The 18954-nt window shown below is 39.6% G+C and overlaps 1 protein-coding gene across 4 annotated transcripts in view; it reads left to right on the top strand.

Moving 5' to 3' along the window:
• Nucleotides 1-18954, top strand: part of SLC9A9 (solute carrier family 9 member A9) — a 173108-nt gene that overhangs the window by 22237 nt on the left and 131917 nt on the right. For all 4 annotated transcript variants that reach the window (XM_063166932.1, XM_063166931.1, XM_063166933.1 and 1 more), the window contains exon 5: nucleotides 16622-16737. In XM_063166932.1, coding sequence (XP_063023002.1) covers nucleotides 16622-16737 — 116 coding nt within the window. The remainder of the gene's footprint in view (nucleotides 1-16621; nucleotides 16738-18954) is intronic.

The raw sequence follows: 18954 nt of genomic DNA, 5'->3' as shown, positions 1-18954 counted from the left end.
AAAATCATAATTATCTATCAACAGCACAGTGACTGGCTTGAATGCACTAACATTACTGTAGGGCAATAGCAGTTGTTCTCAGGCAGGCAGTAGGGGGTCCTGCTCAGGTACTCCACCAAGACAAGAAATTTATATAATTAGGAATCCATCTGTCACTGCTGTCCCCAAGCACTCCCTTGGTGTCCCTCACAGCACAGTCTGGCTGACAGCATGTGGTGATGCATGTAGTCAAGGAACATCATTATCTCTCCACTGTGCCTCAGTTTTTCTTGTAGATTCCTTAAACCTGGCTGTTCTTCCAGTAAACTGATCTGGGAGCTGCAGAGCATCCAAGCAGATTCCTTCCACGTCAGTAGAGCACGGGTAACAGTTCAACACATTTCCCAAAAATTGCCCACAAATGCTCCATGAAGGACAAACAGTTCCACAAAGCTTCTCAGATAATGTTCTCCCTGATTACAGAGTCTCAGGAGGGCTTTTGTGCCAAGGAGAAGAAAATGCCACACCTTGAGGTTAGCTCTTCCTGGGCTCTAAACAAAGGTGTCCATAGCCACACTGTTCAAAACTTTTTCTCCTCTGTGTTCTTCCTTGTCTCATTACTGGCCCTTGTGTGGCTTCTGTTTTGAAAAATGAATTATTCAGCTGCCTACATGTCTTTTTTGAACACCAACCAGCTCCATTGTGTTACAAGGACAAAAACCTTTGGTAACAGCCAGGATAGATGGCTGAAGCCCAGCAGCACATTTCAGAGGAGTGCCACACCTCTGTGCTATCAAACCTGGCTTTATTTGCAAACCTCCTTATCTTTGATATTTTAATTATACTGCCACTCTTGAGGATATTCTTGGTGCACAAAAGCATCATATTGAATTATTTTTAGTGCCACATTAAGACAAAAAACTGGGAAACACGATCCAGATGCAAACTAAAAGCTGAACAATCCAAAGAATAAAAGCTATGTAGTTTAATAAAAATCTTGTTTAAGGACTTAATATTTATCTTTTGCTGAGTTTTTAATATGTTTGGGATGGAAACACTGCAGTGTTATTCAGCAAATATCCCTGCTGGAATACTTTTTTCTTGCCATAGTGATACTATGTAAGCTGTGCTATCTCAAGGGAATATGTAACAGTGCAGTGCCAAGATGCTGTGCTGAGGTATCTGTGCCTTCAAACTTCTTTTCCTGCAGGGTTTTCTGCCTCTAAAAAGATCTCTGAGCTGCTTTCTCACACTTCTTTGATCTGTTTGATCATTATATTCTAACTCGTTATTAATTTCCTCTTGCTGGCCCGTTTTGAAAGCCTCGTGTATGATTTCCAGTTGATAAAATTGCCATTGGGATGCCCTTGTTCTCCCACTGACCGTCATCACCCAGGAACAGATGCTGGGAGGCAGAGGATCTTTCAAATGTAAGGAGGAAGACTGGGAGGAGAAAGCCTGGAGGCAGATTCAAGCACTTAGAGGGGAGTAGTCACAGCAGCGGTGTTAGCTTGCTTCAGGGAGGGAGGGTAGCAAGAGCTGAACATCAAAGTGCAATGGAAATGTAAAATCCTTAGTTCTGTGATTCCTCCTTTCATCTGTCCTTTTTCTCCTGGCAAGGTGTTGCAGGCAGTTCTGCTTTCTGTGCCACCGAATAGACTCAAGCTTCAGTGAATGTAAATGGAGCCCCTGGATCCGTTTTTGTATCCTTCAGAAGTTTTAACACTCTCTGAAATTAATTTCAGATTGGATATTTTCAATCAGCAAAAGCAGGCACAAACAGTGTTTCTAGGACAAACAAGGCACAGGTATTCTTCAGACTCAAGTTGCAACAAGATGGGGAAGAGCAGGAAAATGGGGAATAATCCATCCTAGGGGACTCTTTACAATACATTGCATGGTGGTGCCAGACTGGCATCTGGGACCAGCAGGATCCTGCCTTCCCATGGACACTGTGCCTCACTCCAGGCAAATCCAGGCTCGGTGTGCTGGGGCTCCCCAGCCTGGGTTCCATGGCCAGGCCAGGATCCCACACTGGCACTGCCCACCCTGGGGCTCCTCAGTGGGATCCAGATGTGTCCCCTGACCTCTGGCTGCTGGTGCTACTGCCTGCCTGCAGCCAGCTCTGCTCTGCTCACTCAGGTACAGAGCACACATTGCCATCATTGTCCCCTTGCTCTGCCCAAGGGAGTGGTGTCTCCAGTTTGGGGGTGTGAGTAAATCTGTAACATCTCTGTCAGCTCCCATAGACCAGTGTACACAAGAGACCGCCACGAAAAAAAAAAATGCTGCATAAAAACACCTGACACCTAATATGAAACATATATAAAGTTAACAAAGCAAGAACTCCAAACTGAAGGAAGTGGAGATCTCAAGACCAGCGTTAAAGTTTTGTCAAGAAAATCCAGAAATAATTACTAACTGAATTACCTGGAGCTATACCAACAGGCAGCATAAAATAATGCTTACTGATTTCTGAAGCACTCTTAAGTTTTGTGAGTAGTCCCAAATATTTTTCCATGAGTGAAGGCCTGGCCTGATTTAAGGACTTCTCTAATGTGACTTGAGCAGTATCTGATGAACTGAGGTTCAACCTATAGAAAAACTGCTACTGGCAAGCATTTTGAGTAATCAGTTGTCCATATGAGATTAAAGGGGCAAAAATATTTCTGCAACTTACAGCTTACAGTGAGGTCTAAATAGACCCTCTGTAAACTGTTCGTGTGCTGGGCTGACCCTGCTGACCCAGCAAAGCTGCTCTGTCCCTACCCTCCTCAGCTGGACAGGGCAGAGAAAATGCAATGAAAAGCTCTTGGGTTGAGATAAGGGCAGGGAGAGATCACTCACCACTTACTGTCACAGCAAAAGTGACAGAACTTGAGGAAATTACTTTAACTTATTACCAATCAAATCAGAGTATGTTAATGAGAAATAAATACAAATCTTTAAAAAACCCTTCTCTTTTCCCCCAGCTTAATGAGTCCCACATTCACTGCCTTCTCCCCATGGCTGCACAGGGGCACAGGGAATGGGGGTGGTGGTCACTTCATCACACATTTCCACCTTGTCTTTGCTGCTCCTTCCCCCTCAGGGGGAGGATTCCTCACATTCTTCCCCTGCTCCAGCTTCCCATGGGCTCACAGCCTCCCTCAGGCACATCTACCTGCTCTGCCTGGGGTCCTGCAGGTGGATCTCTGCTCCTCCGTGGACCTCCAGGTGCTGCAGGGGCACAGCTGCCTCTCCTTGGGCTTCAGGAGGAATCTCAGCTCCAGTGCCTGAAGCACCTCCTGCCCCTTTCCTTGACCCTGGTGTCTGCAGGGCTGTTTCTCTCCATACCCTCACTCCTTTCTCCATCTGTGCAGGGTTTGTGCCCCTTCTGAAACACCTCATCACAGAGGTGCTGCCCCCAGTGCCAGTGGGCTCAGCCTTGGGCAGCTCTGTCCTGGAGCCTACAGTCATTGGCTCCACCAGAGATAGGAGAAGCTTCCAGCAGCTTCTCACAGCAACCACCCCTTTAAGCCACCCTTTAGTCCCTCTCACCACCAAAATCCCACCACACAAAGCCAGTACAGTGTTAAAGAAATTTGGCTGCAGCTGCTGTATAAAACAGTCCCAGAAGTTACTGTAGTTCATGGTAAGCCATGCTCAGTGATGTAGTATCAGTTAATTTGTCTGTGTCCTCCCAATGAGGGAATGCACTTCAGTCTTGCTCATTTAAGAATATAATCTTTCTCTGATCTTTGAAGTGATGAAATGAAGGAGTAGATCATGGAGGCATAGAAATTAGAGCAGTAAAAGAGCTATTAGACTGTAGAGCTCATTATTCCACCCCTAAAAGGCTACTTTGCAGTCCATTCTTGGCTGCTTTGTCCAGTATACCTAAAACCCTGGGAGCATGGGAAGAATGAAGGGGCAGTTCTACTGTGCAGAAATGTCAGTCCTTTTCTCTGCTTTGATCCAGCTATAGGATGAAGCAAAGCAGTAATTGCTGCCATTATAGAGAACAAATCTATTTGCATTTCTACAGTGCTTCAGCTCTAGCTGTGAATGCCTAATCAGTCCTATTGCTGGAAAAATATTTTCCAGCCTCTTGTCAAATCTCTGTCTGATTGCAGTGCATTACTGCAAAGCCACTTCACCCATGCCCTGGTCCACATCACCACAGGGCTGGGGGAGAGTTTTTGAAGGCAGTGCTGGTGGGTAGGAAATAATACAGCAGTGTCTGTCAGTGCTTCAGCAACTGGAGCTCTAAGAGAATCCTGCCCAGTGTAACGTGCAAAGTTGTTTGGGTTTCTAGAACTGTAAAACCCTAAATAATGGGTGTGGAAAGATCCCCTTACACACCTTTGCAGGAATAGTAATATTTACCCCAGAATCCATGCTGGCCTTAGCTTAATAATCACATTGCATTTTCCTCACCCAGACTTGCCCAGCAGTTTTTGACTTCAGGCTGTTTTTCATTCCCTGTTCTGCATGCTTTATCAGAGTGATAAGCACTATCAAGCCACTGCTACATCCTGATGCTGCACAGTGTGACACATGCTTGTAGATTTACCCTGAATCCCAATGAGTTGCACCTGCTTTTTACTAATCAGCAGTTTTGTTCTGCCTTCACAAACCCTGGAAATTTAAGGACAGTTTAAGCTTAGTATACAGTTCTCAGGACTGATAAAGCTGCTTGGTTTCAATCACCCAGCACAGAAGTGTTGTAATTTGGCCAAATCCCATATATTTGTCTTATTTACACTTGTATTTAATTTGGTATGTAATGTACGTCACTTAGACAAAAATCATTTGTCCCATGATGTTTTACACACATATTTAAGAATTTTATCTCCTGTAATCCACTGTCACTCTTAGCCCTGTTCCAAAGTCAAAATCATTTAAAGTAATATCTCTATCTTTTCTCATCAAAACGATCCATTTTTCATGTATTTACAAAGTAAATTTTTCCATGAGAAAGCAGCCAGCGCATCACAACTGCATTTCCATTTAATGAATTTAATTATCATTCTTTCGCCTCGCCCAGGAAGCATTTAAGGCAATTTTCCATTTAATCATTTCCACTAAAAGCTACAGCAGTAGCTTGGGATTTTAAGGATTATCAAACCTCATCCTGTAGAATGGGAAACTTTGTTAAATGAGACACAACAATCATGACAGATCCTGTACTGGGAACAGTGTGTCCTGTAACTGGGCATGGGCATTCCTTGGTTAGAGAAGTGACCTCCATGAGATGCACCAAATTAGTCTGTCCTACAGATGTCACTGCCACAAACTGGTCAGGAATGCCGTGGTAAAACTTTCTTTTATACATCCACCTTGTGCCTGTGTAAGTCTCCTTATCACACCCCAGTACTAGAAAACTAAAATATATTTATTTAGAAGGTTTTTCTGCCTTCAGGGGAAAGGAAATGAAAACCTGGACAGGGAGTGAAGTAGATCTTGACACATCTGTAGATTTATGCTAGAGGTTCAATCATATATCCTACTGGATCCTATAGGTTTATATCCTAAATCTCAGAAGGAATAAGAAATAACTTCCACCTACTGCCTTCTGCTAGCAATAACTAACCAAATGTTTTGGCAATTCCTAAGCTTAAATGGGGTCTGTCCTTGGCTGCTGTCAGTGAGGAGCATGGATTCAGGATAGAGCCACAGAGCATACACTTACTGCTGTGTGGGTGGGCTTTGTGCAGGGTCAGCTATAGTAAAAGAAGGGAAAAAAGAATTCTACAAAGGGCTTTTTATGTGCTTAAAGCCTGTGAGGATCTCCCTGGTATGTCCAGGTCTGACAGAAAGCATCTTGTACTCTGAATATCTAGAACCTTCTTGGGAGTGGGGACAGGATGTTTCATTGGCATTTTCATCACTACTTTGAGCTTGTCCAATTGCTCACAACACATTTAAAAGCAGAGGATTAGGGAATTACTTTTCTCGTCCCACTCTTCACACTCCACAAACAGCAATGCCTGATGTTCCACGTGTTTGGTTATTATGAGTCTTTGCCGCAAGGGATTTACCATGAAAATGCTGCACCTTTTGAAGCTGAAGGTGGATATTTTTGGCAACCAACATGGCAGAAATTTTTGGGACCTTTTAGGCCAGTCACTGGCATAAACCCCGAGGCACTAGAATGGACAAGGAACATAGAAATGTAACTTGTCTTTCTTCCCTCTTGTTATCCAAATTCACTCTTCCTCCATTCCCAGAGCTGCCCAGGTCTTTGCCATACACATTTTGAGGCATCAGATAAAAATGTCAAATCTTCTGCACATCATTCTCATTATCATAATTAGCCATAATTAAAGAACAGATACATATTTGATACACTTTGATATAAAAATAACAAAACTAGAATGAAGAAACAACTGTGTGCTATGGAGAAGAACCAACACCACTGTGTGAAGGAGCTGACTGAAATATTTGTGTTCTACTGGCACTGAATCCATGTGATTCAGTCTGGTGGGGGCTCCCACAAGACAGCAGACTGCTCTGTAGGGCACTGATACTTGTCAAACTCATTATTACAGCTTCAGAAGCCACAAACCTATTAGTAAAACTGTTTAAAATAAAAATACAGTAGCGCAATAGTAGGCTTCTGGGGGACCCTGCTCCCACTCTTACTGTATTAAAAACCATTTCTGTCTGGCATACCAGTTAAAGATAACTGTATAAGCAGGAGATAACCTGCTTGCCACAGGGTAAATGTTTTGAAGCTCATGTGCTGCTGACTCATTCTGAATCATATCACCACAAATACTTCCACCCCAAGAAGTTATTTATTGGCTTGGAAGGTTTCTGTTTCTGAAAGTTCATCACAGTAGTTTCATGTCACTTTAGGCCTACCTGCAAGCCTGTGCATCAGTTAATTTTTCTTTCCCAGCCAGAAAAACCTGTTTTCATTGAGCAATGACCATTGTTGCACATCAATACTCTTACATCCCTAGAAACAGCAGCTAGCCTGGGTACAGGACATTTTATCATTCACCTCCATCTTTGTTCATCAGAGCAAGGATTCTGCTTAAAAATAAACCCAAACTTGAAATGTTTGTTAAAAGTTGGATGTGTTTATTTTCCTGTCTATACAGTTACAGAAATTCTCACACTTTCAGAGGTCTCAATTTTAGATTTCAATTACTGAGGCACAAGATCCAAATCCCAAGATGTAACCACACCCTAATTTAGAAATGCAGAACTTCAGTGTTTTAAAGTTGGTTGATATTCCAAAGTGTTCCCTATTTCCAAGGGAGACAGAACCAAGCCCAGGTAGGCACCTGGAAACTGTCAAGCCTTGGCAATATCCCTTTCTGTCCTAAACACATTTAACTTTTTCATCAAACAATAAATTTTACATTTGAAAACTGCACTAACTTAAATGCCTGCCAAGGGTACCTGGCAATCTTCATTTATAATGCAGGTATGAATTCCTCTTTTCTTTGTTCTTGAGCTACTTGTACCACTGTTTGACTGAGCTAATCCAATAAAAATGCTAAAACTGTTTCAAACATTTTTCTTTGTAGTTCATTTCATGCCCTATTTTACAGCAGGCTATTCTCTAATCCAATTTACATTATTCTGAAATCACAAACTGCTCCTAATTACCTTTTAATGATAATACAAGCTAATTTACAGGAAACATCAGGTGCTGCAGTGAAAACCTATTGTAGAAGTTCCTTGCAAATGAGACCATGGGGTTTATGTATTTTGATATGAAATATTAAATGAAAATATTTTCTTGTTTTATGTGTAAAATTCAATACTTACACTGTAGTTTCAAATGTGGGGCAGAAGTGTTGCTGTTTCAGAATCTTTGGAGGAGTTCATTCCGAAATTTATAGAATAGCTGAATTATTCATTAATTAGTTCAGCATGAATAACAACCAGAAGCATGAGTCTGCCTTTATCATAGATTGATAGCAGTTAGGATGCAGCAATGTTTATATACTTGGAGAGGGAGTTCAAAACATTATTGGCTCTAACTTTCTTGACCCAAAATAGTTTTCTTGTGAATTTCTCCTGGATCAGACTTGGTTTTTTCCGTTAATCACTCAGATCTCAAAGGTTTGAGGACTTTCCATAGACAGGTCTTTATATTACATTCTTGACTGTCCTGAAAACTATTTCTGAAAGTAGGATTTTTCTGTCATGTGATGTTCTGAAGAAAGCTCATAGAGTTTTCTTCACACATACAATATTCCTGAGGTTGAAAAGATAAAATTATCCTCATATATCACTCTGTCGATATAATAATAAGGTGATATACAGTGATATTAAATGTTGGCACATTTGAAGCTTCAAAGGTGAAGAAAACAGATACAAAGTTTTGTTCTGGGTCCACAGCTAATCTGAGACACTTAGTGCTATCAGATGTGGTTAAAGCCATGGATTTAGCAGTCTTTAATATTGAAGTCAGACATTTATGTTGATAATGGGATGGGATTAGGGGTCTTAACATTTCAGAATACAAAGCACCCACTCAGCTGAGAACTACAGAGAAACTTCTCGTATTGGAGGCAATTTTCTGAGCTGCAACAGGTTTTCTTGAACTTAAAAAACCCCTAAATGTTTAGACCAGACTAAATTCTTCAGAATGTTGACTTCTTGTAGGTAAAGCAAAACCTTGCATGTTCTGATTGCCAGAATTATGGTAATCATTGGAGTATGTCATTGGTGAAGCGAATTCATTGCTGACTGACTGAAGGAGCCAATTAACCAGTGAACCCAATTTACCCAGCCCTGAGTGACTTTGTGTGTTAGCTCAGGATGTGACAACAGTTGTGTCATCTGAGAACTCCAAGTTATTGACATTTAATTACATTTAGATAGTAGATAATACAATCACTGCCTTTTTTTCTCTCCATAAACTAGCTATCTTCAGTCCTTTTTTCCTAATGAAGTCTCTTGCTGTCACTAATATTTTTTTAGAATGCCACCACCTTCTGCAAAACAGTGAATTAGGAATTTCTAAAATAATTTACATTACTGTACCTGGAAGATCTTATGTCTGCTTTTTCTAGATTTAATTTTTACTGTGAGGATATCTGTCTCAAAGTATGTATGTAACACTGTCAGTAATTCATCCCTTTTTCAAAGGTTCTCTCAATTTATGACACTGAGTAAAATAAATCTTGAGGTAATGTTTAAATTTGTGTAGTGCAATAAAATATTAAGTGGCACTATGATTGGGACACAGTACAGTTGACAGTGTTTCATGGCTCATTTACCAAGTAATTATTAAATTCTACTCAGCACTCTGAGATCAAGTGCCGGTTTTTCATTGCAGAGGTTCAGGTTGTTATGCATATAATGCATAATGGCTCTAATTTAAGTGGAACTCAGGAACACAGGATCCTGAAGCTGTGTTATATTCATTAGAGAAGTATTAAAAATACATTAAATTATAGCATGCAGTCGTGAGTGGTGGTGAATTGCTTTGTATATCTGTGGTGCACACTGTTGTAAACCTCTAATAGAGTAAGGGCTATTTCAAAGTCAGCTGAAAATAGAGATAAGAAATTTAAAAAAAACCAAACCATGCAAGACCATTTATTGACAGTTTCCAGTGAAGATTGGTGACCTCAACTAACTTTCATCTCATGTGTGTTCATGCCTTATCCCCTTTTTATTCACTCCTCACTTTTGCTACATTGTTAGCGTTTATCAGCAAAATCTACAACTGTATCTTGAAATTTTGAACATGGGCAAAATGGGGTTTTTTTCCATTTTAAAGGAAAGCATCTTTGTATTTCAGTAATTCAACCCATAGTAGAACATACTACAGAAGATAAACCAAAATAAAATTCATACTGACATGTAGCTATTCTTTACTTTCATGAGGACAAATCCATAGGAAGATATTTTTAGTTAAGCAAAGGCTCAGGCACTGAGGCTTTCTGAGCGCTCGGGCCTTCTGCATAATCTTGTTCAAGCCAGTCCTAAAGCCTTGAACACAAATATGGTTGGTCATCCCTTAAGTGAAACAGCAGGGCATGACAGCCCTGCCATTTTGAAGCCTCTTTCAGATCTCTTCACTTTTTCTATTACCAGTGGCCCCCAAATTGACTGATATAGAAACCTGGGCTGCATTTTTTTTATTTACATTACAACCTGTTTGCTTGATTGAGTAACTCTGAGCAGCCTCACTTTCCAAAATTCCAGTGACACAGGACTGAGGAGCTCCCTGTGGACCCAAGGTTACTGGAACATAGCCTTTCTTTCCCTGCCTCTGAGGTGCAAAGTGTGTTTCTCTCCATTTAGCCTTCCCATCCCAACTTGTGATGTAAGAAGCACACAGAAGATGATCTGTGACTGCCTCCAAAATCTCTGTGATAGATCTTTGGCAGTGCCATTGGGAAAAGCCAAGCCAAGGCTCCCTGAGCACAGCAGGGTACCTGGAGCTGTGTCAGATCTGCTGAAGCTCTGTGAGAGCTGCAGCTCTGTAGCGCTAATGCTCAGCTCTTGGACATCACTGTGCCCCAGGTAACTGGGGATGCAGTGATTTGTAAAGCCAGGCTCTTTTCTGATCTCTGTTATTTCTATAGCCAGAGGGGTTTTCTCTTGTGTGATTTATACAGAATAACTTTAGGAAATGTTACTATTGCTTTATTGTTACCTGACACACTTCAGTGAGGTTTTCTCATGCTTTGATTAGTGAGAAAATGATTTTTTGGAGAAAAGCCCATGATACTACCCTTTCTAGTGACAAAACTGATTTAAAAGAGAACTAAAAGAAGGAAGTAGTAGCACATAGAGCAATTTGAAATAATGGATCACTGCAGCCAGAGCATTTGATATGAAGAATTCTATTATGTGGAAAAAGTTATAGAAATATATTGGTATGTTAGAAACAGAAAGAGCAAAACAAAGAAACAGATTTTTAATTTTCATCTCTACTATTTGTGTTTTTCAGCATATATTTTAAGTTCTGAAAAATTACTTTTTATTTCTACTGTGGTATCAGTCAATCACTATGATACTTCAAATACAAGTGAGAATAAAATCATCCCCTTTTCCTATTGTTGGTTTATTAATATCACTACTTGTGAAAAAGAAGAAATGTGAAGGAAGAAATTTTTTTTTTCATCCTTTACTTGCATGATTACAATCTGTAGCTATGTTCAGCTGGTTTCAAGCTACAAGATAATCATGTCTAGATAGGGCAAAATTCCTTAGGGAGTTAGACTATGAGATAAAAAATTCTCTGCAGGCTAGAAAACGTATTTGGCAAGAAGGATGTAAATTACAAGTCTCTTCCATGCTACACAGCATAATTGCACAAACACTTTAAATCTGGAATTATGTTTTTAAAACCTTTAACACAAAAAAGACCCATGGTGAGATTCAGCAGTGATAATGCAATGAATAACAAAGCTGAAGAAAATGCAACTGCTGATAAAATCATCAGGCAGATGGGGCTATCTGTATTGAGGATACAGGGGATGTGTGTGTGCTGTATATCTTCACTTAGCAGGTTCTGTTACATTCTATTTATGTCCCCTAGAGCTTTAAATTAGGAGGAGATTCTTTTCAAACTGGTAGGTTTCCCCATGTTAGCTTGCATGAGAGGATGCAGTTAGTTTTCAAAGAAGCAATAGCCTATAAACTAACCTGCCAATATGTATTTATTGCCATAATTTTTTCATTTTGCTCTGTTGCAGAGGGATAGGTGCTGTGATGCCAGGTCCTGCAAGCTGCAGGTGTGGCTGGGATTTTTAGGAGGCAAAGCTCAGCACAGATTTCTTGCCTGACTACACCAGTGAGGCATATTTTTTACCACAAGGGATTTAAAGGATTTTTTTCAATTTGCATCTGTCTCATCTCACATGTACCCAAGGTACCTTCTGCACTGTCATCTTGTCCCCTTCGTGCACTGTTCAGAGCTGCTCCCAGCAGTTCTTTTAGACACCCCTGCAGTCTCACATGCCAGGGGTGCTGCTCCCAGGCCCTGCCTTGGGAACAGCCCAGCCCCTGCTGTGTGCCTGCCTGTTGGGTGTGCTGTGCTCACTGCCTGTTACTCACATGGCCTTTCTCGGCCTCCCAGAGGACCAAAACTCCTGCCAGCCTTTCAGCCTCCCTGTCTTGAAGACTCTGGTATCTTTTCCCTTCCCAGTATGCTCTGATCCTGTTTATGACCGCTTGCAATGCTTCTGTCCTTCGCATCTTTCCTGCAGCCTCCCCATTCTGCATCAGACATTCCTCTGCTCCAAAACTACCAATTATCTCTCCTCCACTGGCAGTTTGCTGAAGAGAGGTTTTGCTATTGAGAGCTTTCTGACAAGAGCTTCCCAAAAACCCCCAAAGCAATTTTGCTCTCTTTTCAGATCCCATAAAACAGATGCTACTAAAGGAAACACTTGCAAACAAAAAAAAAAAAAAAAAAAAAAAAAAAAAAAAAAAAAAAAAAACCAAAACAAAAACAAACAAACAAACAAAAAAAAAGCTTCTGTTGAGCTGCATCTAAAGCTCTTCCTGAGCATTTAGAAAGTTTTGTGTGTAGTAATTACTCTTTAAAGGCCTTTGGAGATGGCTTTTTTTTCCCCTCTACATGTAAACTGCAGCTAGTCCAGGGATGTCCCAGTCCCAGAGAAGCCTTCCTGGAGCGCAGCTTTATAAACAAACTCACTGGAACCTCCCAGCAGTACACAGACAGCCAGTGTGCTTTCCAAACTCCTTTCCTCAGCATAGCAGAACTGTGCTAGTGAAAAAAAAAGGACCCTGCACAAATGGAGACTCTTCACCCTCACTTTTTTACACTAACGAGCTTCAAAGTTCAGTCTGGCTTCAAAAATCTAAGGACAACCCAATGCTCAGAATAATTAAAGCCTTGAAGAGTTTTTCTGGTTCTTCAGTGTCTGTTATTTACATCTATTTTTGTTAGTTTTGTCAGTTTAAAGGGGGGTTTTGTGTTGTTGGGCTGAGATTTTGTGTGGTTTGTGTGGGTTACTTGCTGGTTCATACTGGAAATTGTGGTGGTTAAAGTTCAGTTTCCCAGAAGAGTCTTACTTCAGCAAGTCAAATATTTATATGGTGTCTCCTCTACTGTGTAATGACAGCATTCTATGTAGCATTTTTTCGTGATGAGGCACTTTGTGAGTGCCAGACTTGTGTAATATGGAAAATTCTGAATTCTCATGTGTTTCATTATATTACATTACTGTTTTTCTCTTTTCCTGCTGAAGTGGTAAAATACTTGCTCTAACTTGATGGGCTCCTCCCCAGACTTTAAAAATATGTTTGGGTGTAGAAAATGTCAGAGCCCCTGCAGCAAAGCTAATATGCATTTTATTCTTCTGTTTTCTTTATGACAGTTCCAAGTCTATGACAAATCAGTTATTCACATTTTCTGAGGAACCAAACCATTACTAAGTCCAACTGAGAAGTTTTCAGCAACTTTTAATTACTGATCAATTTAGCTGCAATTTGTTTCTAAAGTATAATGTTTCTGATAATCTGCTTTCTGATCACAAAAATACATTGCTGAATTTGAAGATTTATTCATGACAAAAAGAAGTTATAAGGAAGTAGAACAATTCCAAATCAACTCCCTGCTCTGTATTGAGTCTATGTAGCTTCTAGAACAGACATAAATACCTAGATGCAAAAAAAAAAATTGCATTGTTTGGCTTTGTCACCTAGCAGAATTTGAGACACACAAAGCTAGAGAGACAGAGGGAAAAGAATTTGACTTCAAAGTGTAGGCTTAAGGTCAGATTTCCATCACCCAGGATAGGACCCCTGGTGCCTGGTACCACATCCCACTGTCACATCCATGCACATTCCAGCTGCCTAATTTAATGAAGAATGGCTCATTATGAGCAAGGTGGAGCAGCTTGTAGGAGCTGGGACCCTGTTTGGCATCTGAGTGTAGGAAAAATAAGTGGGGTGAAGCAAGGTTTGGCTGTGAGGCTCACATGTCCTGCTCAGTCAGAACAGAATGAAAGGGACTGTAAAGTGGAACCACCTCTTTTTCCTGCAGCTCTGGGCTTTGTGAGAGTCAGGATGTCCCTGCAGTTCTCACTGCAGACAGGCCATTCATCAGTTTGTGAATCCCAGAGGATCCCTAGACAAGCAGGACATGCTGGACACACAGAGTGCTGGACAAACCCCCAAAAACCTCCTGGGAGTTGAGAGGCTTTGTGGACCAAAGTGCAGCAGGGACCTGAGGCAGCAGCTCTGAGGACTCAGATTTTCAACAGAAGTCTCCTCTCCTAAGTCCTTGCCCAGCTCTGTGCCTCATTATTTTTGTTCTGGGGAGAATGAAGGGACACTATCTCCTGTGGTAAATACACTGCTCTAAATGATGCACAGTTCACAGTATAAATGCAAAATCCAGGCTTATACAGAAAGTAGCTCTTACTCTATAAAATTATCAGGTAAGGATCATTTAGAACACAGATATGTGAGATATAAAGATCTCACATTTTAAGAGGCAAGAATTTTACCAAGGTATTTGCAATACAGGTTTTTAAAAAAATGTTTTCAAAAAATGTATACAATTGTTTTGCAGTATTATTTTAAAATTAAGATTTTCAAAGCCATATTGAAAATTGGAGTTACACTGATTTGCCACCCAAGTTCTGTTTCCTTTACACTGCCCTGAAGATCTCAGTTCTGAAATTCTAAAACAACGAAAAATAGAATTTAGCATTCTCTATTAGTGAAAAAGATGATTTCACAGACAGGAATTGGAAATAGAAGTGCTATCCTACTCAACAGATTCAGAGCTTCTTATGTTGACTCTATTGGTGTCAATAGCCTGCTCTGTGTCAGCAGTGAGCTCTGGGTGGGAACATATTCCCATGGGACAGGAACATTCCATAGGAAATTCAGAGTCACTGATGCTTTGATTTATTTACAGCTTACTAATATAAATTTCATAATTTTTTTAACATATATTAAATGGATATTTGGTTAATAAGCAATCTGATTTACTGAAATTTGGTGTAAATTTGCTAAAATGATACTAAATGTGTCAAATTAAATAACAGCAGCTCTAAAAATCAATAAGACTTTTTTTTTTTTACCCCAGTTCTACTTTATAATAGCAGTAGTACTATCAGTGCAGAACATTTCCTTGGGATTCATGTCTTGCTGTCTTTGGGGTGTGCTTTCCTTCTTGTGTTTCCAGCAAGAACAGCTGTTGGGTACTACTGGATGATGTGTAACATCATCTCCATTGGGAGCTCAGGTATCCACTGGGATCCATCTTTTCAATATGTAGAATTATCAGTACTAAATTTGCCAAATAGTAAGAACTTCCTTTTATTTACTATTTTTAAAATATTTTTAAATGAGGGAGAAGAGTATCTCTGGTCTAACCTGCAAGTAAGTTTAGACAATTATTTCTAAAAGACCTGGCTGTGCTCACTTCCATTACTGTGGCTTTGGATACAATTGAAAACTGGGAGAGCAGCACCACAGTCAGGTTTTGAAGGACTCATTCCTTAGAGCTGACAGAATTTTCTGGGGATAAGAAGACGAAGTTCACTGCAAGGTCTTGAGCCATTATTCTTTGGGAAGGGAGAGAAAGTGAGCTCATCAGTCAAGGAGACCCAGAGCTGCAAACAGTGGTGTAGGGTGATTGCTGGTGAGCTGTTTGCTAGAGAACTTCTGTAAATATAGACACAAATACTCAGGGCCACTGGGGAAGGCTCTGCTGACCTCTCTGCTTCTCTCCTTGTGCAACGCAGCGAGCTTGGTGCAGTATCTGAAAGCCATTTGTAATTAACTCTCGGGCTGTTTGTTAATTGTGCTTTATCTGTCCCTCAGGTCAGTGCTCATGAGAATTCAGGAGCTCCTTAGGAGGAAAGCTGAGGGCAAAGCCTAGCTCAGGATGAGTATGCATGGAACTTGTTTAAATGATTGGTTTAGAGCCTGGAGTTAGAAGAGCACAATTGTCAATCTGTGTGTTTATGGAACAGGCATTGAATGCAATGGGGTTTCTTATTAACTAGACTGAACATGAATAATAACTGTAAAAATCTGCAACAGGTTCTAACAACAAGTGAATCTCTTTTTTCCAAGTTATTTCAAGATTCTAATTGGAATGCACATCTCAGAGAGCACTGTCTAGTTACATAAACCAGAGATAACATTTCCTGTGAAACTAGTGAGGCTGTAGCAGTGCATTTTGAAATGTGACTTTGTTGGCTCACTGTCACTGTTAGTTGTTAAATATGCCCACTTAGAGACCTTATGTGGAACTTTGAGTGCTGCTAACATTTAAAAGCTGATAGAATAACAAATTCATTTGGAAATACAGAGCAAGCCACAGAGCTGATAGTACAACTGCCTTTGTTTGAATGTTCTACATTAGACAAATTCATCTTAATAATGTCTTCCTAAGCTTACCTTATCTTCCCTTTTGAAAAATAAACAGCCCAAGCCATTGTTCTTTGCTAACAGCAGATGAAAATTACCCAGAAAACCTTTGATTTGGAATTGTCTCTGACATTTCAATACAATATTTGACAGCTGAACAGGAAATAGAATTTTTATATGATACCAGTTTATGTTCCGTATTCATGTGATACATTTATTGAAAAGAAGCTGAAGAGAATAAGAACCTGTTTAATACTTTAAATTAAACACAAATATTACATTCTCTGTCTGAATACCAGTCTTATCCTTGCCCTGACAGGTTGATAATGTATGGCTTTGTGAAGGCTATGGTACACATTGGCCAGTTAAAGCAATGGGAATTCCACTTCACTGACTGTTTATTTTTTGGATCGCTGATGTCTGCCACAGATCCAGGTAACCATTTCAAATAAATTACTTTTTTAAAAGTCAGAAGAGTAAATAAGAACTGTAGATGCCATAGAAATGTTCTAAGTCTCTGTTCTTGGGGTTTTTTCCTTCCCTTAGCTGTTAAATACCTGGTATTTTGATAATCATAAGTCAATAAAAGTCCAAGTCAGCTCCTGAAATTCCTTGTGGGTTTTTAGTAACTGGTTTTCCTAGGTTGAGATCACAAACTTTATAATTAAGGTTACTGAAAAGATTGGGAAAATGTTCTCTGATCTTCAGGACACCACCTGTTGCTTGCTGATATGAGAACTGCTGGAGCCTCACAGATAATATCACAACCTCCCATCCATGTGTGACCTAACCCCCTTTAAAGATATGGGGAATGGAGCATTCCAATTTGGCCACAGAAATACTGTTTATGTGATATCAATGTTCAGGATAAATACAACTCAAAAAACCAGATACCAAGAAATTGACTTGAATTTGCAGATGTGAGATTTAAAGCCCAAAGTTACAGTAAATAGCAAAGGCTGGGAAGCAGAATCAGTCAATTTTGGAATCAAAGAATTACAGAATCATTAGGATTTGGAGGGATGTCTGGAGGTCTTCTAGTCCTACCTTCTAATTAAAACAGTCTAATCTCAAAGCTAGCCTAGCTTTCATAGATCTGTCCAGGTTTTGTTATGTTGAAACTGTCAATAAGAGTACTCAGATATTAAAAGTATTGCTATTTGCAGCTGTGGGAACACAGTAAAGGAGAAGGTGAACAGATATTTTTTCGAGGTTATCTGCTAAGACAAAATACAAAAACTGCAAGGGTGCAATGGATTTTTGCAAAATTTTCAGCTGAGCTGTTATAGGAGACAGAACAGAGAACATTTTGTGATGTATGTGAAATTCTGCATTAGTGTTTAAAAACTACCCTTGAGCAGCTTCTCTGAGAGACTTAGGAATAAAGTTTTCAAATTCCTGCCTTTTAAAAGAAATGAGAAAAAGCAATATTGTTCTACACATTTTTCCAGTCTTTAAATGAAGTCTCAGTATTTAACAAAATATTTTGGGCTTGTGATTTATCATTCTGACAGCTTAAAAATACAGTATAAAACTGTTTGTTTCTACAAAGCCCGTTGGTTGCAAGGTTACTGTAAAAGCTGCTTGAAATTGTTGTTCTCAAATTAATCCACACATCCAATATGCTGCCACTTCTTCAGTCACCCAGCCATATTAATAAGATTCAGCACATGATTGAAGCCTATCCTCAGAGCAAGAGAAAAACACAGAAGTTGGAAGCACAAGGAAAACCTAGGAAAATAAACTGCTTATGGAATAAAAGCATCCTTACAATTTCCAAGTCTATTTCTTGATAGTGATATGAATAGGGTTTTGCAGCTGGCTTAGTTTCTCTTCCCATTTCCCAGTCCAAGAGTATTTAGTTTCACAAATGTTGACTTATGATGAGTAATGTATCAGACAAATGCACTGATTTTGATTATAAGAGTATTAAATCACCACTGATTAATCTAGAACAATCAAGAGGGGAAAAAAATCAACAAAACAGAAGCTCCTCTTACAAGGATTACTTTTCCCTTTGGCTTAAAAAGCTAAAGCTGCAGTTGAAAAACTATTTTTATTGTGACAAACTGTCATTGATTAATATTGTTTCTAATTACTTCTCTGCTTATATAGTCTGTGCACATCCAAGACTTTTTTAATGTTCAGTCTTGCTCCCTCTGCTATCAATTCACAATATTCTAAGTTGTTTCATGTGTTCACTAATCTTGTCCATAAATTTCAATCCCTCAAAGACTTAAGAGAATTTTGTTTTTCATTAATTAAATGGTTGACACCACTGAAAATATTTCATTATGGTTTAGGATTTGCTAGTGAATTATAATCTCAAGTGTGTAAAGAGCTCACTGGCATTCCAAAATCAGTTCAAATATGGCTCCCTAGTGAACTGATACATATTAGGGCATAAAATAATCAGTATAAAGATTTTATCTGTGATAACTAGGGTTCATTTGGGGTTTTTTTAAGAAAATTTTAGCAAAATGTTGTTAGTGTTATCAACAATCAATTGGTCTTAAGATGAAATAATAAATTTCTGTCAGATTTGCTACATGATTTTTCATTGAATTCTTCACTGTGTAGGATTATGAACTCATTTCAAAAAGAGACTTAATTTCCCTTGGCTGTGGAAAGCAATTAAGTCTCAAAAGATGC

The sequence above is a fragment of the Melospiza melodia genome, chromosome 12, assembly GCF_035770615.1.
Source record: "Melospiza melodia melodia isolate bMelMel2 chromosome 12, bMelMel2.pri, whole genome shotgun sequence".
Lineage (NCBI taxonomy): Eukaryota > Metazoa > Chordata > Aves > Passeriformes > Passerellidae > Melospiza > Melospiza melodia.
Note: the sequence above shows the minus strand (reverse complement) of the source record. Positions and strands in the feature narration are given on the sequence as shown.